Raw genomic sequence first — 25,732 nt, forward strand, 5'->3', positions numbered from 1 at the left:
TAATAGTATTATTTTAGACTGAGCTTTGTTGAATTTCATGTTATGGAAAAATGACTTGCACTTAGCACGTATATTTGAATGTCAGTTAGGTCCTTTTGTATTTGGGGAAGCTGGATTGTCCACGGTAGATTATTCTCAATACACCTGTGATTTATAGGAGACTATTTGCCTCAGCTAACTAGTAATCTTGATATATTTGATCACGCGTAGTATTTTTTTTCCTTAGTTTTGGATAACATTTGGCTGGATTCAATCCTGAGCTTCTCTTTGGGCGGAATGAATTCGAAATCACAACTGGTCCCGTAAAAAATATGTAATAGCCCTTTCAGTTGCAAGAATACCATACTTGTTTGTAAATAAGTGGAAGATTTATCAGGACATACTTTTAAATTGGGCTTATATTGTATAGAATAGGGAACTCTATCTATCCACCAAATTTTAACGAAATCAGATGTAAATAAACTTATTTACTTGATAATGTTCTTACTAAGTACTTAGTAAAGAGTAGACTTTAGGTCAGTCAAAAAATCAGTAGGTATGATAAAATATTATCAATGCTTGAAATGCAATGTATGAAACGAACGTTTTAACTTTCCTTAAGTAAGTATTTTGTAATGAAAAATAGTTGGCTAAAAAGTAAATTTTCCCTACAATATTTACCTACTCCAAATACACAGTCTATATGAAACTATACATACTGCGTTGGGATATTCATAGATTTATATTTATATAGTAAAATTAAAAAAAAAAAAAAAAAACATTATTAAGACTATTTTGCTCTAATGATACCATTTACTGGCTGTGGAAAATTGCTTCGTCAATTCGCAAATTTTGGTTCTTGGTATCATCCCCTTTTATTGCTGTCATTTCACCATAAAAATGTACAATAAATATCTTTAACCCTATTAAAGAAAATTATTAATGATTGGACCGCTCGTTTACGCTCTTTAAACAGCGGGAATGACAGGCCTGGACATTTTCCTTCTTATCGTATTATTTAACAAATACGAATAAAAAATGTGTATTATTTAAATTCATTAGGAGTCCGGTCACGTTTTCGTCACAGCCGCCATTTTGCTTTGTTTACGTTATTTTTTACGCAAAAATAAAAGCAGGACCTACTTACCTTTGATTAAATAAAAATATATTTTGATTGAATATTATAAAACGGCTAAAAATTGAATTTAGGTCCAATCCAGAGAGGGTTTTTTTTTATACTCCGATGGTGGCAAAAAGAAGCTTATTTGATCTATTTAATTCGGGTAGGTAGAGGTACGATGGTTCAGTGTAATAACAGACCTCATTGACACGAGCGCTTTTACAACGCGCGTTAAAAAAGCGTTTGAATGACACAAATGGATACATGCGTATTTATTGACACGATGGCGGTGGCGCTTTTTATCAAGCGTTGTTGGAGAAAATAGGCGTTGTTGTAAGTATGACGGCTTGGCCACGACATTGCGTGACTAGTTTCGGCTAAAGCGACAACCATAGGTTGGAGCGAGACAGCGATCGGACCTTTCGTTCCCACCTATGGTTTTTGCCTTAACCGAAGCCAGTCTCGCAATGTCGTGGCCAACGCGTAAGGGCTGATTTAGACGACGCGAGAACTCGCATGCGATTTTAGTTACATTGCGGACTGTTGGTTACGTCCAATAAAACCGACCGATCAAAACCCGCAACGTAATGAAACTCGCATGCGAGTTATCGCATCGTCTAAATGGGTTTTTTAAATACCAATCCGTTATGTCTAATAATTATTCATGAATCAGACGAACAAGTATTATCTACTCAGCATGTATGTAATTTAGGATAGGTACAAAATTATAATCATAAAGCGGTTTCAACCACATAAAATGTAGGCCAAAATAAATTCACCACGGGCTCTAATCAATTTGCACGAAGTGTCAGTCCGTGTAACTCGGTTACCCTTCTGGCGAGACCGCTAATGCGCCATCCAGACCGTTTAGCGAGTCTTACTCTGTGTCGCGTACCACTCCAACATGGCGACCGCGGGGTGAGGTTCGAGCGGGAGGCAGCCAAGTGATCACGTGACTTACCTACTAGCCACCGCGGCAATGACTCGGCTCCATTACATTTTTGTATATTATTTTTTATAATTAAAACTCATAGTAACTGCATTGGAGTTCATATTCAGCATCCAAACACCAGGATAGCCCCTCAACACTCTGTCAGTTTGAGGACACCGTTTTTGGGTCGAGTTGGAAGTGCATACTCATACTCATATTTTATTGATAACTAGCGACCCGCCTCGGCTTCGCACGGGTTAACAAATTATACTTAACCTCCTAAGTCCCTGCGTACAAATTTTTGTACATATTCCAAAAAAATATTTTGAACTTTCATTGAGTAACTAAGGGTTCCAAATTCAAAAACAAAACAAATGCTTCTGGGTTCAAACCTTCCTCTTAAATCACTCTATCTATTAAAAAAAAACCGCATCAAAATCCGTTACGTTGTTTTAGAGATAATACATACAGACAGACAGACAGAGGGAAGCGACTTTGTTGAAGTGAAAACTTCTTTAGCGGCGCTGGGCACTTTTTGAGGTGGGGAAAGAATGATAAACTCGAGACAGCGTAAGGCGATCACGTGACCGTAAGGTTGAGATGGCCACTCATTAGATGGCATTTAAATCAATAAAGAAAAACTCAATGACATAATTCAATAAAGCTACATCTTGATAAAATCGCTAATAAAAGTGAACTCTAGTACTGGTGAATAAAACTCAAAATATCATGACCAAATATATTTAGATGCGAGGTCTGCAAGGTAACTTTACAATTTCTATTCGAATTTTAAACAAGCTCACTGACCAGCAATTTCGGAAATAAAGTTTTTCAATAGAAAGGAGGATGGGTCAATTATACATAGTGCTGCAGACATTTTGGACTAGTCATTGAGTTTTCACTTTTGTCGGCACTCCCGGAGTGCAAACCGTTGTTTTTTTATACTATGTAGTGACAGTGATACAGTACTTATGTAACTGAACGTAAAGTAATTACTCAAACCGTTAATGTATATATTAGGTCATACAGAGCAGCTTTTACTGTGGGACCACCGTCGAAATCGCGCAAACACAACATGTCTTACTCCATACGAAGTTAATAAAGTTAATTACAGATATGACGTCACGAGTAAACAAACCAACTCTACCAGACTTCCAAAGGAATGAGGTAGCTAAATTACATCACAAAATTAATATTAAACGGGGTGCTTGACTTCATTTACTGATAAATGATGTAAAAAAATCCGATAACTCAACAATATTGCTAGCAGAAAATGCCAGTCAACCCTTCGCAGGCGAAAACTCAAACGTTTACTCTCCGCCATTTGGCCTTAGGAAAAAACAAAATTGGATTATAAAAGGCTCAAATAGAAAGAACAATCCCCTTTTTAGGGGGGTATTATTTTTAAAGTAACAAATTGAGATGAAAGAGTTGGCGGGTCGAATGGCAAAGACTCAAATTACGTTTTGATTGGTTGCAGTCTGCGCTTGACTCAGATTAGAGATGTATTTCGATTCTTAATTAATTCGATTCGGCACGAACATTTTTATACAAGCTAATTACTGTTGAATGTTTTTGCATTGATTGGAATACGATTATGAAAATTATAATTCTTAATTCAAAGAACGCGGGTGGACGGATTTTAGGTGAATTACGAAATTTTAATCCATCATACAGTCAAAAAATGTTACTTGGAGAAAACTGATAATGGAAAAAAGTTAAATTTTAAAACAATTTGTATTAAAGAGAAATTATGAAACGTCAGTTAAACTTCCCAATTGTATCGTTCATAAAGCTACAGAAAACCGCCGCCGGCTTGAAGTTTAATAAATCTGAATATTATGCCTGCATAATTTACTGCTGCCAGAACTTTGTCTGCCACATGTGCCTCTAATTTAGCTGAGAAAATTCAGTTCCCGCCAAAAATAACAGGCCAACTAGCGGTCGAACGGAGAACTGGGTTGGTATTAAAATCATTTAAGGTGCGGTAGGTTCAGCCAGCAGAGTTGATGAAAAATCGCGCTTTTGTAGATCATAATTACATGTTTCTATTTGGCCCGATGGTTGACTGGTAGAGAATGCGATTAGGCCATTAGTCCGCCATTTGTACATTATTTTTGTATTCTGTGCAATAAAGTTTAAATAAATAAGTAAATAACGGCGCCAAAAAATATGAATAGCAACCTTGAGGCCTTTAGTAATTAATTCGAAACCTAATTTCGAAGGTTCGGTAATAATCGTCATGCTTGACTTGTACTCACGCCTATACAATTACGGTCATTTGACTTTCAGAGGAGTACGTTATGGAGGCGTATTCTGATTGTAATTACACTTACTTACTTGGCAAAATAAGTCTTGGCCTCCAACCCAAGACCACGCCATTGCGGTTCAGAGCGAGCCGAGCTCCCGGAGATCTGCCTCCACTGCACTCTGTCCGCCCAACGATATTTAGGATGACCAACAGGACGGCGTCCAGCCAGCCTGAGATTGTAATAACAGGTTATGTTAGGTGTTTAAATTCGATGATTGTAATAACAGGTTATGACTGTTATGAGTTTTATCTGGATCACAAGCACAAGCAATCAATCCTGTGTATATATTGTAACTAGTATATCGGCATATAATAAAAGCGCAAATTTATTTTCACTTAGTTCCTTAAAAGATAAACCTTAATGCCTGCCTAATCGGTGTTTAAAACTTGAAGTAACTCGCCGACTTCTCATTAAGAAATTCGTACTTTGCGCTGTAACTGCAATAGTCTGTGGAGGTTTAAAAGTCCGGAAAGTGTTAAAAGTGTTAAAACTAATAACTTTACTAAGTGTAAAGTAACAAAATAAGGTAAAATATAAAAAGAAAATTTTAATAAAGTAGATAACAAAGTCTATATCGTGATTAGGTTTCTGACATAAAAAAACGTTACATAGGTCCCTACGTTGAGTATCTAATTTTGAACACAAAACAAGTTTTACATATATATATCTGACGAATTAAAAAAATGTCAGTAGCTCACAGGGATACTGGTAAAAGGAAAACATAATAAAAAACGTTCTAGAATATTTGCTCTGTGCATTTTTACACACCGCAAAAACACTGGACACATTAATTAAAAACAAAAACTTCCCCACATTAAACCAAAAAGCATAGTGTTTAAGCGAAATAATTTCAAACCCAAGAGAGTAAATTGAGTCTGCTAAAGAGTGAAATGCGCTGCCACGCTTATTAATTGTCTAGTTTAATTTTTGTAATTTGTATTTTCTACATTATTATTTTTGATGTTATATTTTAGGCGTCCGATAGCTGGCGCGGGTGCACGACGGACGGGCGCACGCACGCGGGTGCCACTGTAGGTAAAATCCGTCGCACCGCACGCGGTTAGCGTTGCTCATACTATTTTACCCGCTCTGTGCAACCGCGCCAGCTATAGTGGACGCCCTAATTGATTGTATATATGCCAAATAATATACGATTTATTGACGATCATAATATAAGTTCATATATATTAACGTAGAATTGGAGATTTCTTCAACTAAAAACGTCACTTTTGACACTGACAGATCGGTATCGTGTCGCTATAACAGCTTATAAGGTGTTTGAATTGGACCGTATGTTAGTGTAATGAGGATATTTAATAAAAGACGACGTCCAACTTACAGTCTTTACTGTTCTAGTACAGTTTTAAAAAATCCACACGTTAGTTACAAGCACACTAGCTACCAAAGTCACCTCTCCATGTTCCTTCAGAATTAATTGTACCTACCTAATTTCGATTTCGTTGAAGATACATAACAAAGTATGGTAATGGACTAAACCAGTGTTTCCTATTTTTAAGCCCTGTCATCACTCCTCATCAGATTAGATCGGATCAATCACTGATCAGTTTGTAAAAGTTAATAAAAAGATCACGGAAGCTTCTTACTTCAAAAGTGAATTAGTGTACAGAATTCCATTCGTGTCCTTTACAAAGTTTATATAATTGGGCAACAAACTTGCCAAGCCTGAACAGGAAGGGGCTTTCGATAAAAGTCGCCGGATATCCGCTCCCGGGCCCTGAATAACTAGGACCTCTCCAATGTTATTATGGAAAGGGCCCTCTGAAGGTTTCTTTTACATTTCTACATGCTTTGCCCCTCGAAATTAAATCTCCTTATATCATATAGGAAATGTGATTTGGTATAAATTGGTTGTTTGAGAGGATATGACAGGTAGCGCTAGTTGGTTATAAAGTGCTTCTGTCTCGTTTGGCTTGCTTCGTTGGAAAGGGATCGATGATGTTTGGCATAATTGTGAACATGGTTCTTTTGGGGCTTCTTGTCGACTGCCATCTTGGTCACATCGGGTCGTGATTAATTTCTTTGTTTTTGCCCATTAATGTTGTTTAAAGTGTAATACTGATAGCTATTATTATATTATACAGTAAACTAATATGGAAGTGTGCGGATAATGAAGAATTAATTTTGATACGAGTTTAATCGCCATTCTGGCGTCAACGCCAGGTAGCCCCACGTGGCCCTTGTAAAGTCCAGCTATCGCCTTACAAGAGCTAATAATATAATACAACCGAACAACGTCGTGCTCTACGAGCATATGGTATTTCTACCTCTAACCGTGGCTGGCTAGAGCCCTAGAGGCCATAATTTTATAGTTTTATATACCGTACACTGGCTGAAGTTTATTTATTATACAAATAATATTAATTTGTTGTTTTAATGTTTTGTATTTATACTCATTCTTTTAAGTTAAGAACCATGTTCAATCAATCAATCTTTGGGTAAAATGGCTCCATCGATACTGTCGATGATTTCGCCAACGTCGAAGTGGATCCCACGTGGGATCGAATTAATATTATTTGTATAATAAATAAACTTCAGCCACTGTACGGTATATAAAACTATAAAATTATGGCCTCTAGGGCTCTAGCCAGCCACGGTTAGAGGTAGAAATACCAAATGCTCGTAGAGCACGACGTTGTTAACTTTGACTTACAACATGGTAGAATATGTACCTAATTTAGTTATCCTCAAATACCCTTATAACTAAGATATCAATACTTTATGGCTCCTCTACACGATGAGCCAACGCCGGCCACTCCAAGGGACGCAGCCATGCGGTAGAATGAGATAGCAATATCACTTGCTCCCTCTAACGCATAAATGCGTCCCTTGGAGTAAATAGCCGGCGCTGGCCCATCGTGAAGAGGAGCCATTATACGTGGAATGATTTTCAGCCAGTAGGTACGAGTACCTTTGATAGCCAATATCTTAAGCTTATAGGAGGCAGACGAACTGCCGAATTGTCTGATGGTAAGTAATTACCATCGCTCATGGACACCTGCAACATCTAAGGTGCGAGGTAGGAATAAGGCGTTACAATGGAAGTGAAAAATTAAACACATCCTTTTATTATCCACAATCTAAACGCACTAATTTTAATTAATCTAACTGTTTTAGGTACGAACAAAAGCTAACATTAAACTAAGAACATCTGTAAGCTCTTGTTGCGAGCTAATTAGGAAGGCTCATAATTTTCGAATTAAGCCTAGTCTTGTTACGTTCTACTGCACGTGTGCCCTAAGTTGTTAAAAATACGCTTGGGTGTTAAGTTTCAAAGTTGCGGGCGTTATTTAAAATAGGCTGTTATAATAAAAATTAAGCAATTTTTAATATTAATAAAATTACATAAATTAGGTAATAATCACATATTGTATTTTTGACATACTTTTGCGTTGTATTGTTTGTTCTCTTTTCGTAACTGAGGGCCTATCGTGAACCACGTTCGACGTGTTACCTCCCTGTCACACTTACGTACGAATTTACAAGTGCGACAGAGAGGCAACACGTCGTACGTGGTTCGCGGTAGGCGCTCTGCCGTTTATGTCTAAGCTTGTGAGGCGGTTACGAAAAGAGAGTCCTAAGCGCTCCTACGTGTAGACGGTCAATCAGTGTTGGCCGAAACCACGGAAGAAAGAAAGAGCGCGCCGCGCTCTAAGGGGAAACGGCATGTGCCTGGATTAGTATGGGAACCTATGTCGCCAACACGCTGTCACAAAAATTGGCCATATTTTCTTATTTCGAAAGGGATTATGAACCCTCACCCATCACAATAATTTGAACCTTACAGTAAAGAAAATTATGTCGAAATTGCACTACGATTTTTATTTATTGTAAATAGTCATTTATGCTCTATCCCTTTTACACTTGCATGGCTTTTCCAAGAGTGAATGCGATAGGATAAAATATTCGACTATGACGTTGACATATGCGATAGGGATGTGCATGATTCGGTGTGATATCGATAAACGCTTATTAATAATTAGTGTAAGTACACGTAAACTACTCCGTTTTTTATACATATGTATACTATATTTTCTGGCGAAGATTAGGTTACCTACTTACTTTTTAATAAAAAAATGCTTAAAAAGTAATCAAGCCACCAACTACGAATGTGAACCCTAGTCACAGGGCGGACACGCCATACATCAAAAATGATTTGCGGTTATATGTGTGCGCGGCACGTCTGTACACGAGTCAATGTGCATGTGTGGGTAAGTCGCTTTACTGAGAGGACGCCAGAAATCCGCCAGATTCATGTCTAGGCCAGTCGCGGGGCGAGGTAATGCGAGTCGGGGCGGGGCGGTGCGTGGCTGTTCTGTATGATAATACTATTACTTATACTGTGCCTCAGCACACCCCGCGTGATGTCCGCGTCCTCAGTTACGTGCTACACGTCGCTCAACCATCATCTTCCTTCTTCCTAGCGTTGTTCCGGCTATTTGCCACGGCCCGTGAGCCGACCTGCGTTACGGAGCCTGGGGTCTGCTTGGAAACTTATCACAAGAATTGGCGTAGGCACTCATTTTTAAGAAAGAGACTGTCATCTGACCTTCCAACTTCGAGAGGAGACTTTACACTAAAGCCCTATTCGAACAATGAGATACGTCAAATACTAAATATTGAAACGATATGGGTCAAACAAGTGTCGGTGACGTTTCTTCAAACAAATACGTCACTTTTGACGCTGACAGATCCGATCCATATCGTTTTAATATCTATATTTGGCGCATCACATTGTGCGAATACGAATGTAAGCCTTATTGGAAATAGTTCGGTTTCCTCACGATGTTTCTCTTCACCATACATAACTTCCGAAAAAAAAGGCCCGAAAAATGTCGCCAATAGCGACTAAAAATTCAAGTGGGTGAAACCGTTGTCGTATAAACAACTTCCGAAAAACTCGTACGAGGCGGGATTTGAACCCATGACTTCCGAACTCGTACTCTTACTCTTACCGCTAGACTTCTAACGCTACGTAATGAAAATAGGTACGCCTCGATAAATATAGAAAATACGCCTTCCACAAAAATAAAAATAAAATATTAAGAACATGTATCAACATAAACAAAACGAACTGTGTATTTATACAAACATCGACATCGATAACTTTTTTGATATGGTCCTCGCACTGTGGCCGAATAGCGCACCCGTACATGACTTTTACGCTAAGTAGATATCAACCTTATCTCATTTACATAAATTTGATTTTTGTACTTAACAATCCAAAAATCCTTGCGGAAACCGAAAATGTAAAAAAGATTGAAATATTACATGAAATAATACTTGCCGATGATATGAAATGCCTCCATGTCTAATATTTTTTGTCCCGCTAGTGTTTTTACACTCCAAAATGGAGCAGCACGGCATATTTGTAATTATTTGTAATTTTAACTGGAATCGTTTTCACATCTGACATCTCATAAGCGCCATACTGAACTGACAACGACTGACAGTAGCCTGCGATGAAGTTTAGTGCAGCTAATCCTAATGATGCCACACGCTATACACGTACGTTTCGCTTCTATTACTTCTTTGTTTTGTGGCCGAAACGTTAATGCAATTGAAAATGTTGGCCATTAACCATTATAAATTGAACCTTAAACCGTAACAGACGATTACAGTTTATGGTTCAATTTATAATGGCAAATGGCCAACATTTTCAATTGCATTAACGTTTCGGCCAACACTGCGGTCAATGCAGATGATGATGAGAAATACTCTATTGCACGCCTGACAATAAAGATGGCCATTTAAGACCAAGTTCGGCCTGGCCAGCCACATTAGGGCTCACGCTAGACCGTTTCTAGTCCGTTTCAAAACTGAACTCAATTTTTGACCATTGAGCATTGCGTGTCGTGTTTACCTTATGATTAGACCTTTTTCTTAAGTACAAGGGCTTATATTTTCGCAGATGCAGAATTTAGAATATGTGACGGGATTTTTTAAGCTTTTTATCTATAACACGTTTGTAAACGTGAGGCTATATTGCTGTTGAAGTTTGTATAATATTGAAGCCTCATCGAGCACCTAATGAGCCTTCATGGTAATATTAACCGCTTGAGAAGCGATTTTCGGTTCAAGCATCCTCGTCTAAGATACGAATACTTGTGTAGATACCTATATGTACGGTACATGTATTAGCTGTTTTGCGGTTTCACTCGCATGGGATTTGGCCTGTCATTTCCTTTTCCTCTTCGTACAAACAGCAACAGTCCTAATTGTACATCGGTGGACCTTATTACAAAAGACATAAGGTCCACTGATGTACAGTAAACAGTTAACAGTGTGGGCGATGGGACGGGTTGGATTTCCAAAAATAGACTTAGTCTGTAGTTTCAGCTACCATCGCCCACACAGTTAACTGACAGTTCGTAAACTTTATTACAAAAGGCATAAGGTCCACTGATGGACAGTTAAGAGTGTTGCTATTAATACCTACGTATGCCAAATTTGATTAAAATAAGTTTTAAATGTATACCTCAAAGTTAAGCTTTACCCAAAAGTTGTCTGCCCTTTTAAGCGATATGACCGACTGCGGTTACCTAGGTAGGTACTACAATATCTGTACCTATATGTTGTTTTTTTCCTGTACCTACACTCTTCATTTTGTGGTGCACAATAATAGTAGTTTATGCAACAGTGATATAATAAGGGTTCTTAAAATTCAAGGGTCGAAGTTACAAAACGAGACGTAGTCGAGTTTTGTAAAAAAAGACCCGAGAATTTTAAGAACCAATTATGAGCTGTTGCATACATTACTTTTTCTATGACAGCTGCAGCAAAAAAAAAGAGTTATTATTAAAAAAAAGAGTTATTATTTAAAAAAATTTGAGTTATTATTTAAAAAAAAAAAGAGTTATTATTGTAAATGAAAACATACCTCTTTCAATCAAGATGATCGGAACTTGTATCTTTAAAAAAAATAAAGCAGTTGTATTATACTCATAAGATGACTGCTAGCAGTCATCTTATGAGCCTATAGGCAAATCATTCAAATGACATTGCTTTAGATATCACTGTCAGTCATTTAATTGACACATTTAAGTGCTGGAGTAGAAAAATAATATTTACTTACTCATAACAGTAAGAAGAGACACCGATTTAAGTACATATAGTTACTTTTGCATTTATAATATAAAAAATGGTTCGTACTGGAAAGTTTCATGTAATAAAATCCTCATCAAAATGTATGCCGTTTAATTTAAAGATATGTATTTGTTTCTAATAATAAGTCCATACATAAAATCGTGCGCATAATGTGCAAGCTTGCGAAAATAATCTTAACTAAATATATAAAACTGTCGTGTTATTTAGATACTGATGCAAAAAGCACAACCTAAAGTATTTTAAGTTACTTTTAGTTTACTTGTTCAATGTATGTTTTTCTTCGCTTGTCCTTCTTTTCTTCAACTGTAAAGTGTAATCATACTTATACCCTTGCCCAATTTACAGAGATTGACTTTGACTTGCTCAATTTACAGAGATACCATGCATATCAGCAGTCAAATGCACAGAGCGAGCGAAATCGCTCCCCCGGGCGGTTAATATGGACACAAAGGTCCATTAGTCGCTCGCTGGAGCATCGATAATAATATATTATGCAGATGATTTGATAGTCTAAGAGGTCAACGTTGTAATAAAGTGTAACGGAGTGTTCTACGAAGTGTTCAATAATGCAAGTGAATAATAATTATCAGCGTTCGATTTGACCCCTGTAAAATTCAGTGATGTTTTTCAGGATAATGCGTTTGTTTATCACTACATCGTATAAAAGAAAGTCGCTTCCCGCTGTCTGTCTGTCCCTATGTATGCTTAGATCTTTAAAACTACGCAACGGATTTTGATGCGTTTTTTTTAATTAGATAGTGATTCAAGAGGAAGGTTTATGTGTAATTTGATTAATTGTTAACCCGTGCGAAGCCGGGGCGGGTCGTCACTAGTTGTCATATATTCGTGAAGCCCGCTCACAAAATTTTGCTCATTTTCATTTTTTTTTAATGATTTAAGACTTAATGTAAGTAAATATTAATGTATAAATTCAAATACCTTGCCAGTTTGCATCATCCACACTTAACAGACTGATCAACGTCACCCGGCGCGCCGCAACGGTTTACTATGAAACTTTCCATTCAGTAAAACTTTGCGGCGATAAAAAAAATACGAAAAAAATTCATTTACTGTTACAAATGTCTTAAACATATTCTAGACTAACAACACTTTTAAACTAACTTAACAAAAATAATTTTGCTACGCTGTACTGTACCATATTACACACTTCAGCAGAACAAAAACGTAAATAGAAACACCTGCTTTTATTCATATAATTCAGTTTATTTCGTATTCCACGTACGCTCCAGCGGCCTTATACGGTTCACCTTAACCACCTCATCCTAATTAAGTGTATGAATGCCCAAAAACATACCTGAATCAGATTCGGATTAATAAGATTTGCCGACTAAATCAATCTCATACGGGATTTAAGGGGAGTAAGCCCTATTTTATGTCAAATTACCGAATTAGGTTCGGAGACAGCTCTGCAAAAACGAAGTTTGCTCACGACTGAAGTCTGGGAGTGACGTCAGACCCTGTTGTTAGTACTTGTTGGTGAGATGGCTAAATTGGAAATAAGGCTTTTGTTCAGTAAGGTAGTGCGTAGCGGGTCGATAAAGTTGATTCTTCGTGCAATCTTTAATGTTGACAGTTTTTCCAGTTCAATTTACTAATAGACTATTACTAATAATAGAGATTGTCATTATAATTTGACAAGAAGTTTAAACGAAAATTACTTTTATAATAATAAAAGCTTATATAATAAAGTCATGTTTGATTTTTTGACTTCAGCGTCGAATGATGATCCCTATGACAGTTCATTTTTATATTGAGTACCTATCTGTCTAACTACCTACCTGTATATTTTTGGAAGTTCAGCATATTGATTTATTTAGGAATGAAACTGATATGTATTGACGCTGTACCTATGCTTCAGGAATAAACCAGTCATTGGTCCGAACGGTTGTTTTACTAGATACCTCACTGGCGACGACGCGAGAGTACCCACGTATTTAAAACAAAATGGCGCAGTCTTATCTCGGTTCTTTGCCTAATTTCGATTACAAATCCGGAGAGTGGTCTATTTTTAAGGGGAAATTAACTCAGTTTTTTAAAGTAAATGCTACTAGTATTACAGCCGATAAAAAATGTGCAGTGTTAATAACGCATCTTTCGGACGATTCGTATCGCTTGGCACGTAATCTCGTGTACCCTAGTGATTTAGAAGCGAAAACGTATGACGAACTTATTGCTGTTTTAGATAAACATTTTAAAATTAAAAAGTGTTCATTTGCTAATAAGGCGAAGTTCTACAGTGCGACGAAAAAGCCAGACGAGTCTTTAGGAGACTGGGCGGCGCGGCTACGCGGGTTGGCAAGTTTTTGCGACCTGGGCACCGCTCTGGAGACGGTGCTGACGGACCGTTTCGTTCTCGGTCTGGGTTCCGGTCCCGAGCGCGACAAGCTGTTTGAACAAGACGCGGCGACCCTTACGTTCTCCAAGGCGTTGGAGGTCGCAGAGCAAGCGGCTAGTGCTAGGCAAGCCCAGGCGATGGTAGGCGAAACTGGCAGTATCGGCAACGTGCCGATAAAGGAGGAGCCGGTGTTCCGTGCGGCGAGCGCGGCGAGCCCTGGGCGCGGCGGCGCCCGTGGCCGCGCCAGCCGCGGTGGCGGAGCTGGCGCCGGTCGTGCTACGGATGTCGCATCGGGTTCCAAATGGCATCAACGCGATGACTTCAATAGGTGTAATATTTGCGGCATGAAAAACCACAGTGCGGAAACGTGTCGTTACAAAGGTTATAAGTGCGGCAAGTGTGGTGTTAAGGGACACCTAAAGAAAGTATGCAAACTAAGATTTCACAATATCCAAGCACAGGGAGGAGAATCGGAAACTTCTTGCGAGGACTGTGAGGAGTGCGCGCTATACAATTTAAGGTATGAACATTACGATCCCATTATTTTAACTGTATTAATCAACGGTGACAAATTTTATATGGAACTAGACTCAGGGTCTGGAATAAGTGTGATTTCCGATAAATGTTATAAACAATATTTTTCTCATATTCAGTTACACGAGTGCAACATTAAATTATGTGTTTATAACGGGCATAAAATGACGCCAATGGGTGTATTGTTAGTAAATGCTGAGTACAATTCAATTAAAGACGTTCTTAAGATATATGTGATACCTAAAGGAGGTCCGCCCTTAATTGGCCGTGATTTTATGGCTAAATTCGGCATTAAATTTACTACTGAGGAATATTATAATAATAATAGTATAGCCATTGACCATTACGCCGGGGAGGTTCGACAGTTATTAAATTCTTATGCCGATTTGTTTAGCGAGGGGTTGGGGAAATTTAATAAATTTAAAATATCACTTCGCCTTAAGGAAAATGTTGTACCAGGTTTTTTTAAACCCCGACCAGTCCCTTTTGCCCTTAAGCATAAAGTTGATGAGGAACTCGAACGTCTTGTTGGTTTAGGTATACTGGTACCAGTGAACTTTTCGAAGTACGCGACTCCAATTGTTCCGGTTTTGAAGGAGAACGGGAAAATTAAAATTGCAGGCGATTATTCGGTAACACTAAACAGAGATTTGATTATTGACAAATATCCTATGCCGCGCATAGAAGAAGTATTTGCGAAATTGGGGGGCGGCGAACGTTATACAAAGCTGGATTTGAGCAATGCGTATAACCAATTCGTATTGAGTGACGAGTCCCGGGAGCTCACTACCATCAGCACCACGCGGGGGTTATTTCAATATACCAGGCTCGTATATGGTCTGGCCAATGCGCCGGCTATATTTCAGAGAACAATGGAGACCCTGCTGGTAGGAATAGACGGAGTGAGCATCTGGCTGGATGATGTGTGCATCACAGGGCCGGATAAGGCGACTCATTTGGAAAGGTTGCGGGAAGTTCTGTTTCGAATTAAGGATGCCGGTTTAAAATTACAAAAAGATAAGTGCGAGTTCTTTAAATCGAGCGTCACATATTTAGGTTACGTTATTGACAAAAACGGCCTTCGAACATGCCCGAGAAAGATTGATGCAATAGTTAATGCCCCGCGTCCGAATAATGTTTTAGATGTAAAGCGGTTTTTAGGGTTTATAAATTATTATCGGAAGTTTATACCGCGCGCCTCAAGTGTACTTAATCCCTTGCACGAATTACTTAAGGTCGATGCTGTATGGAGATGGGGCCCCGAGCAGGAGGAGGCATTCACCGCTATTAAACGGGAAATGGCTTCAGGGCGAGTCCTTACTCATTTTGACCCGGAAGCGCGACTCGTTTTGAGTGTTGACGCTGGACCCGCCGGTCTGGGTGCCGTGATATCGCTTGGGCCGGAAGGTCACGAGCGACCCCTGGCTTTCGCCTCCCGGGCACTTACGCCCAGCGAGAAAAATTACAGCCAGGTCCACAAAGAAGCCGCAGCCATCGTATACGGAGTGAAACATTTCCACCAGTACCTATACGGGCGAAGTGAACCATTTGTACTCAAAACTGACCATCGACCCCTACTTGCCATATTTGGCAAGAAAAATGGCATATCTGTTATGGCTGCCTCGCGTTTGCAACGGTACGCTATTTACCTATCAGCCTACAACTACGTCATTAGTTACATTACTAGTGAAAAAAATGTTGTGGCTGACTATTTCTCTAGGGCACCGCCGAAAGTAGTGAATCCGTCTGAGTTAAACATTGACGAGGGTAGTTCATACTTAAACTTTTTAGACGAGAATACCTTGCCAATATCGTTTGAAGATATTAGGGAGGCGACGGCCTTAGACAAGACAATGAAAATTGTTATGAAGTACATTAAAAACGGGTGGCCGCGTAAAATTAAATGCAAGAATATTCAACCATATTTCAGATGTAAAACCGATTTAGAAGTCGAAAAGGGTTGTATTTTACGCGGTCATCGAATAGTTGTCCCTCCGGCTCATAGGGCACGCATGTTAGAGGAATTGCATAGGGGGCACTTAGGAATCGTAAAAACTAAGAGTATTGCGCGCGGTAAGCTTTGGTGGCCAGGTTTGGACTCCGATATAGAACGCATTGTGCAGAATTGCACCGTATGCAGTAAACTGCGGACCGCCCCACCCCGCTCGCCCCTCCCGTGGCCTCGCGCGCGCGCATGCTGGGAACGTCTTCATATTGACTACGTGCAAGTTGGGCAAAGGATGTACTTGGTCGTGGTAGATGCATTCAGCAAATGGCTGGAGTGTTTACATATGAGTAAAGATGTCTCGTCAAGATCCCTAATTGTAAAATTAAAATACCTATTTTCAACATTCGGCTTGCCCAAAACCATAGTGTCAGATAATGACCCAAAAATAAATAGTGACTTATTTAGAAATTTTTGTGCAGTTAATGGGATAAAATATTTAAACTCACCGATTTACCACCCCTGCAGTAATGGCCAGGCCGAAATTTGTGCTAAGATTTCTAAGAAAATGATAAAATGTATTCAAAGTTGCGATAATAAAATGTCAACCGAGGCTATTAATGAGCGATTGTTGAGTTTTTTATTTGAATATCGCAACAGTGTCCATTGTAGCACTAACGAAACACCTGCAAAACTCATGTTCGGTAGGGATTTACGCAGTAAACTCGATTTAATTTTACCTAGCAAAGAACCCGATAGTAACAACGAGCAGGTTGGTTTAGCAGGTGCTCGTAAATTTGACGTAGGCCAAGTTGTTTTAGTTCGATGTTTTGTTGCCCAAAAGCCTGTATGGCGAGTGGGAACAATAATAAATAAAGTCGGAAATAGGATGTTTACTGTAGACGTTAGAGAGATCGGTAAATGTATACGTCACGTCGATCAGCTGTTGCGATATTCATGTGGGTTAGTTGCTGATAAGACAGATAGCGCTGTGCAAGCAAACCAGTCGCCGCCGCCGCCCGCGCCCGCTTCCGCGCCTTCCCCGCGCCCTTTGACCTTTTCGCCCGCTCCGGCTCCGGCGCCGACGGCACAGGCGTTGCAACCTTCATCCCCGTACTTACCTATGTCATTGTCGAGGCCGGACGCAATTGAAGATATTGATCAAGATATAAACGAGCCATTAGACATTGCATCCGACAACGACTTTTATGAGTGTGATGATAATAATGTAGAGGGAGAGGAAACGGATCGACCGGTACTAGAATCTGAAACGCTAAGCTCTGTGCCCCCGGGCCCCGCGCCCGCGTCGGCTCCCGCGAGCCCTGTACCGCCCGCGTCCCCCGCGGACTCGCATCGGCTGCGCCCGCGAGCGCAGCAGCAGCAGCTGGCTCAGAACGAGCAGACTGAAAACCAGTCGGATCCGGTTCCCCGCCGATGTAATTTAAGGCCTAGAACTAAAAGGGTTAACTATAAATGATTATTAGTATAATAAGTTTATTGTATTACTTATACCTAAAATATTGTCTGTTTTGTTGTCAGGTTCCCAGAATAATGTGGGAGGAGTGATATGTATTGACGCTGTACCTATGCTTCAGGAATAAACCAGTCATTGGTCCGAACGGTTGTTTTACTAGATACCTCAGAAACATAAGTAATAAAAAACGGTAAAAACATTTCTTCAAATTTTTTTATTAAGCCTAACCAAAAGAGACTTGAAGGAACTGTCATGGACCACCAGTCAACGTGAGAGGTATAAACACACGTTCAGCTGGCTGTCACTCGAAGGGATATAATATTTCTGAAGTTTTCTTTATTTTTGCAGTATGAGTATAATAATTCAAGTATACTTAATATACGGTGCAGGAATCCTCTAATGAAAATTATACTGAAGAGTGAAGATGAAGAGAGAATATATATCTATAATTCAAATATACTTTATTGAAATTTTCATCAAAACAACTTAAAGTGCCTTTTACATTGTTATTTACAAACCTACATTTATTGACACAACGTCTTAAACCGAAGCTGACAAAGTGATTGTTTATCGAACACAAACGCCCCGACTAATGGCGCCGTGCCAATTCTATTTAGTTACTTACGTAAAAAGCGTGTCGGTTAAAAACAAAAGCCTAACGGTAAACAGGCTCGCATTCGAATTTCAATATTTCTTATTCACACGCCGCGACCCGACTGTGGCGTCGGAAACGGACGCGGCGGCTGTCGCGCGGGGCGCTCGAGCTTCCGCTACCTTTATCTGCTCTGCGCGCTACTCGTGCTTGCCATTTATTTGCGAGCCTTTTTATACTTAGGGGAGAACGAGGTGAGTTGTGAAATAAACCTTCAAAACTATCATGAGATGATAATGATAACCAAACCTAGCGTACCTCAACTGTCAGCCCAATTCGAACGTACAGTCGATGTCAAAGATATGTTTGCTCTTTTGCACCTTAATCCATTATAATAAGACGAAACATGTGAACATATCTTTGACGTTTACTTAAGACCTCGGAATTATATTTGAATCTTGTTATTTACATATCGTGTATCATGAACAGTCAAAGAATTTAATTTCCGATCCATTTCGTACCATATGTCACAGTGACGATCAATATGAAAGTTGCTTGAGACCTCATACTATTGTCACTGTGACAAGGTACAAAATGGGTCGGAAATTAAATTCTTTGACTGTACGGACAAAGCGAAATGCACGATAACTAAATGACATCAGTTACATAGATGTCATTCTGATATCAGTGTACGTTCGAATTGGCCTATGTCTCGATGCATCGTCGGAGATAAATTGACAACTGCAGACACTAATGGAACTGCTAATGACATCCGATCGGCGCGTTAATGAAATGACGTCTTACTGACGAGCCGACACGTGTCTGAATTAATTATTCGGATTAATCTGTGACCTGGGCCATCTGCTGTATGGGTTTTGGTTGACTGGTTCGACAGTACCTACTGAGGGCCTACCGCGAACCACGTTCGACGTGTTGCCTCCCTGTCACACTTACGTACGAATTTACAAGTGCGACAGAGAGGCAACACGTCGAACGTGGTTCGCGGTAGGCCCTCTGTTCCCCACGCGCCACGTCCTTAAGCGTGTGATTAATTTAGTGGTTAAGATTGACAAAGCCTGTTGCGGGTTACATCATTTGTTAGCAGGTGACGAAGCCTGCGGCTGATCTGTTTTGTTAAAGTGATGTTATCATATCATTCACGCTTGCATTTCGCTCGTAATACTTGCCCGTACATGTATTAATTAGCGCGAGCCAGATGCACGGGCGAATGATAATAAAAAGACATCATATTGACATCAAAATGTTCGTTCGAATTGGTCTTCTGGTTCATCTGTCCGGGGCGTTGTTGTCTGGATTGGCAGCGATCCGTTTGTCACGTCGTTTATTACGTGATAAAGTGACACACGTGCCGTTTAGAAACCACGTCCTCCACGTCCACGTCCACGTTTTACACACTCGTCTGGTTTTTTTAGTATTTTGAAGTCGCTATTTTAGCGTTAATGTTTCGTTAGTCCTGTGTGGATAATGGTAAGCGTGTACATAACATACATTCCACTGAGAAAAGAGTACATATTTCATTTTTGGGATATAAATTCTTCGATAATGAATAAACCTGATACCTAAGTACTTTATTACAACTAATGATCAGGTCTTCCTAATCTAAATCTGGCTTAAAGCAGTAAATTTGCGTATTTCTAAACTAATTTAACTATTGATGAACGTTCTAAATAGACATTTAACTGCCTATTTAAACTTGAATTTATTTAAAACATAGAGTTCGGCTTAACATCATTAGCAATTGCTACCAGTCAAGCTTAAGGCAACGCAGACAAATTGAGTAGGGCTTGCAAATCGTTTTATTTTCAATGCCAACCTTCCGCCCCGTCAGCCCCACTAACTTTTACGTACAACTAGACCGCGGATTAGGCAAGCACAATTAAGGCGGCGCGATTCCATAGATAATCAAAGGGCATAATTTTGGTCCGCGATTATGTCGAGTGGAGCCTGCAGAAGAGGTGGCTCTCAGGACCGAGGGGGCTCAAGAGCCGGTTTAATTAATGGAACCCTCCACGGACCCTCTACACGGATTTAATTGGAGGAAATTTGTTGCCGCCTTAAGTGTGTTGGGGCCTTGTAGTTATGGTCGCCACTGTCGCCAGAAGTTGGCGCTCCTCCGGGCCACCTCTTTGATGTTCCAATTTCAAAAATAATGAGTCGCAAACAATACCCGGGAATCCGATTTGTCCTAAGCTTGTTCTCTAGATTCGCTCGCGCCTAAATCGAATTTCTCAATCTAGAATTTGATTGAGCATTTACAAATTTTATTGGCATTTTCAGTTACGTGAAGGGCTTTCGAATTATTCAGAGGACGAGGCTAATTTGAGCCCGATAAGATTCAAATGTCTTCAAATTTGCTTAAATACACTCCTAGGTTGATAAGAGCGCTTATTACAAAACCGCTGTAAATGCTAGACGGAGGTTCAGCTTGTATGCGAATTCTACTCTATAGGTACATAAAGCTGTAAAGTTCATTTTGGATCGTGTGTGGCTTGTCTCAAAAAAATAAAACACTAGCTCATAAACGGCTTAAATAAAATACGAGCTTAATAATTTGTTTCTCAACTCCATATTGGGCATAGCCATAAATTCATATTTCGTGGCTTAGCGTTTCGGGAGGGCTTCGCCGTCCTATGTTAGAATAAATGCCTAACAAATATATGGTTTCGGATATTCGGTGGAATTAATGTTGTAATAATTCTCGATTTAACGCTCGCGGTTGACGGTGTAATGATTTCATTTCGCCGGTTGATTGTTACGGTAATGGAGTGACGTTAATTGATTTAATGATTACAAGAGTTAATTAATCGATGTACTTCAGTAATGGACTTAATATATGTTTGCTGGAAACTTTAATTATCCACTGAATATATGTAATTATCAAATTATAATCATTTAAACTTTACTTCTAATTTAAGCTGAAACACAGTATGACCACTTCCCAATTTATATTGCATCAAAATCTTGTCGGCGATACAAAAAATATAAATATTCTTTGAGCTACCATCTTATTTTCGACAACATAGAAAGATAATAAAAAAAATCTTCAAGCTCTCTTTGTAAATAAGACATTCCGTGCCCCTGTTCATGAATCAGACTGTTCCAATTGAATTAGTGGTAACCTAAATACTGTCCATGGATTAGTGCCATGGTATTAGACGACGTGCCTCATTAGCTCGCCCCTTACCCAATCACATCACGTTTTTCAATCACGCGTCTCAGATCCACCTCGAATCTCGACGCCGCACTACATCCCGGAATGACGGAGGGCAGCAAATCCCGGGGTTTTTCCCGCGGTCATGCGTCATGTTAGCCGGCGTCACTTTTTCCCGGGCTCGCGCCACGGTTCGGACCTGCGTCACGATTGACGGGGCTAAGCCGTTTTTGCCGGGATATTTTGCTGCTTAATTGTAATCAGATTTAGTAAGTTTTGTATGTAGTGTCCATGTGACACACGCGCACACAATTACACAGCTTTAGCCAAAAATAAAAGTATACATTACAAAAACAACCAAAAATAAAGGTACCTTTTCATTGCAAAAACAGGAAAGGCGCGCACGATTGAGCACGGCACATATATTAAAACAGTGTTCATTACGCATTGAGCGCAATAACGTAGCGAATTAAGTCCTCCGACTAATGGGGGTAATGAAGACGAATGGCGTTTTCGTTCGGCGATAATGCGAATTAGTTGGTGTTGGCTACGGGACTAGGGGCGCTGTTGAAAATATGCTTGTTTTTACAGACAAGTGGGAGTTTTGGAAACTTGTAGCGAATAATTTATGCTATATACTCGTAATTGTGTTGGAAGCCATGACTCATTTTGGATCATCGCGCCAGCCAAGTAAGTAAATATACTCGTTATTGTAGGTATGTATTTGTTTTTCTCGAGATTACTGTTGAGACAGTATTTTGAATGAGTGATCAGTCCTACATAATATTTCTGATTTCGGCAATTTTATTCAAAGTTGTAGGTACATAGGTACACCTATTTTTTCGCATTTGGGAATTTTTATGTGTTCTTTTTACCCCGTCGAATCCAACAGTAGCACAAAGCACAAACTACAGGCTCTTAAATACAATTAAGTTCCAGTCATTCCCATATTTTTCAGCATCATTCGTATCTCAGTAAAAACAAATATTAGGTAGGTATATTATACTTAACATAATGCCAATAAAGCATGGAAGCGTATTTATAATTATTGTTTCATTATTATACCTACGGAAACGTGATGGTTCTCGATTAGCAACGAATTTATTGTTTTCATCAGTTTTGTTTTCATAAATACTTTTTCATGTTTTACTTGTTCTGAACAATTTAGCTGAAAATTGATATTACCGTACACCGGACGGATAAAGTTCAATTAGCTTGAAGACTAGCTTCATTGATTATTATTACTCTCGGATGGGCTGACCACTGTTTTAAATTAACGTATTTAATCCTGTTCCACTATATGTAATTCTAATTGCATAGACCTGGGGTATTTATACGCATTAATAGGCGTCCAACATACACACTTAAGAAACTATATCTACCCAGTAAAAAACGAAACAATATAGGTTAAATTTTGAAGGAACAAACAGTACCTACAGAAAATTTTATGGCACTCCAGAATAAAAAAAATATATAGGTAATATTGTTGTAAATGTGGCTGTAACTGTACCTATTTATGTAACTAGTTTGACTGTGGAGGTGTAGGGGGTACTTACAAGAATTCATACTAAAAATCATATCTTTCAAGGTAGTTTATTAGCTTACTATAGTTTGGAATACTAAATTTGTCAGTAGAAAAATGTGGCAAATCTGAAAAACTAATTTTAAACTTGGCGCCTTTTTTCTGCCAAATTGGTTTTCAATACTATTTTTATTACTTACTGGTTGTCACAAAAAAATATATTGTCGTTTAAGTCCTTCTTCTATATGAAGTAGTGTAAGAGCAACAAGTGCTTGAAAGGTAGTTTCAAAGTCGTAGAGCCCGGTAAATTTTACTGCGAGCTTAGTGCGCCGTCCAGCTCAAAGTCATTTTATCAATACGGCTACACAATTTCAATTAAGGTTAACTACGAGTATCAGGTCAGTTCGAAATTGCACCTGATATCAAACCGATATTTGAATCATATTGGAATCATCAGTTAAAGTTGATAATCTGCCATATTCGAATTTCAAGATATTCACAAGAGACGACACGTACTAGATCCATTCTAGATAGGTTATAGTTTAGATTTCAACTAGTTCTCTTTTGCAGCGCAATTCTGGCAACGAATGTCACTTTTACGATAGATCGTGTTAGATATCTTTAAATGTGAATTAGATCTCTAAGTAATATCTTGTGGAAATCGTTCAAGAGTATCTCCAGAATTGCGGAAAAGTCAAATTTGACAGGTTAGATCTTAAACATATCGTTATCGTATCTTGGCGATGTCTAAAAGATATCTAATAGATGTCTATTACAAAATCCGAATCGGGCCCAATATATAAAGTGAGCCGATTTCTAGAACAAGTTTGAACAAGGTCGGCTCACTTTATATTTCGTCAACTTTAGCTGTCATTCGCGCAAAAGTAATTTGTGTTTTTAAAACAGTTACCTTCGTATTTAGCGCAGTCGCAGTTCGTAGTAGTAGGTATTGGGTGTCCAGGGGGCGTATCCAAGATAACAATCATATTAGGTATATCGAAAAATGGCAAAAAAACGGGATGATAGATGGTACGAAAAGTCACGTGACTATTACATATATTATTGAAGTTTCAGCTTGCGTGTTTTACTTATCTATGGTTGTCATCTTAGGGTTCCGTCACACAGACGAGTTTTCCGGGCGAGGCGTGAGCGTTTTATATGTAAAAGCGGCGCGCACCGCTCACGCCCCGCCCGGAAAACGCGCCTGTGTGACGGAACCTTTAGCTAGGCCCCCAGTGATCCTAAGTGAGGGCCCGATTCGAATTTTGTAATAGACATCTATTAGATATTTTTTAGACATCGCCAAGATACGATAACGATATGTTAAGATCTAACCTGTCAAATTTGACATTTCCGCGATTCTGGATATACTCTTGAACGATTTCCACAAGATATTACTTAGAGATCTAATTCACATCTAATAGATATCTAACACGATCTATCGTAAAAGTGACATTGGTTGCCCGAATTGCGCTGCAAAAGAGAACTAAGTAGTTGAAATCTAAAAATCTAAACTATAACGTATCTGGAATGGATCTAGTACGTGTTGTCTCTTGTGAATATCTTGAAGTTCGAATACGGCAGTAAGTCAGTTTTATGTGTAGGTACCTAAGTTTTATCCCTCATGGGTGCACGTTTGTACCAATTCTGTAATGTACACTTAAGGGGAAAGAAAGTTGTGTCAACATAACACTTACTTGCCCAACTTACACAATTTTCATATTCAAAACCTGACCTATCGCATTTTTATCACCTCTCATGCCATGTGTCACTTTCGCACTTACATATTTGTTAGAACGTGACAGCCATGGTGACAAATGATAAAGAGCCGGCCATCTTAGCCCTACGAAAGGCCAAATGCACACTTACTGCCGTATTCGAACTTCAAGATATTCACAAGAGACGACACGTACTAGATCGATTCTAGATACGTTATAGTTTAGATTTCAACTAGTTCTCTTTTACAGCGCAATTCGGGTAACAAATGTCACTTTTACGTTAGATAGAGTTAGATATCTATTAGATGTGAATTGGATCTCTAAGCTATATCTTGTGGAAATCGTTCAAGAGTATCTCCAGAATCGCGCAAATGTCAAATTTGACAGGTTAGACCTTAAACTTATCGTTATCGTATCTTGGTGATGTCTAAAAGATATCTAACAGATGTCTATTTCAAAATCCGAATCGGGCCCTTAGTCAACTTGTTAGTGGTAGCTTAAGAGCAACTTAAAGAACTTCACAAACAAGCACAGCCGGATATTAACCGGGCATTATGCAAACACGACCTTATAATATATTTTCGTGGTGAGGAGAGACGTAGATTATCTACACTAGATGGAGTATTTTGGAACGATGGAGGATTTTACAATTTGTCAAAGTTTTGATCTTATTATGATAGGGGATTGAGACGACTCACATTATTAACCGCACGTACGTTGCGGTGGCGATGGCGTTCCGTACTAATACTACATAGTATAAAACAAAGTCGCTTCCCTGTATGTCTGTCTGTATGTATGCTTAGGTCTTTAAAACTACGCAACGGATTTTGATGGGGTTTTTTTTAATAGATAGAGTAATTTAAGAGGAAGGTTTATGTATAATTTGTTAAAGTTTGCGACCGAAAATTAAAAGTAGGTTAATTACTTATATTCGAGTTAGAGATAAATCGTC

General features: G+C 39.1%; 3 protein-coding genes across 14 annotated transcripts in view; all 3 read left to right on the top strand.

The window, feature by feature from the left end:
- Window positions 1-25,732, top strand: part of LOC134649048 (rab5 GDP/GTP exchange factor) — a 420,463-nt gene that overhangs the window by 313,471 nt on the left and 81,260 nt on the right. The window lies entirely within an intron of this gene.
- The window catches only part of LOC134649042 (disintegrin and metalloproteinase domain-containing protein 11), a 631,585-nt gene that overhangs the window by 230,137 nt on the left and 375,716 nt on the right, over window positions 1-25,732 (top strand). The gene's annotated exons all lie outside the window — the stretch shown is intronic.
- Window positions 13,369-17,903, top strand: LOC134649100 (uncharacterized). Its single transcript, XM_063503816.1, has 4 exons — window positions 13,369-14,343; window positions 15,610-15,896; window positions 17,271-17,738; window positions 17,842-17,903. Exons 1-4 carry the CDS (start codon window positions 13,433-13,435, stop codon window positions 17,901-17,903), a joined length of 1,728 nt encoding a protein of 575 aa, XP_063359886.1. The 5' UTR covers window positions 13,369-13,432.

Source organism: Cydia amplana, chromosome 6, assembly GCF_948474715.1.
Source record: "Cydia amplana chromosome 6, ilCydAmpl1.1, whole genome shotgun sequence".
Taxonomy (NCBI): domain Eukaryota; kingdom Metazoa; phylum Arthropoda; class Insecta; order Lepidoptera; family Tortricidae; genus Cydia; species Cydia amplana.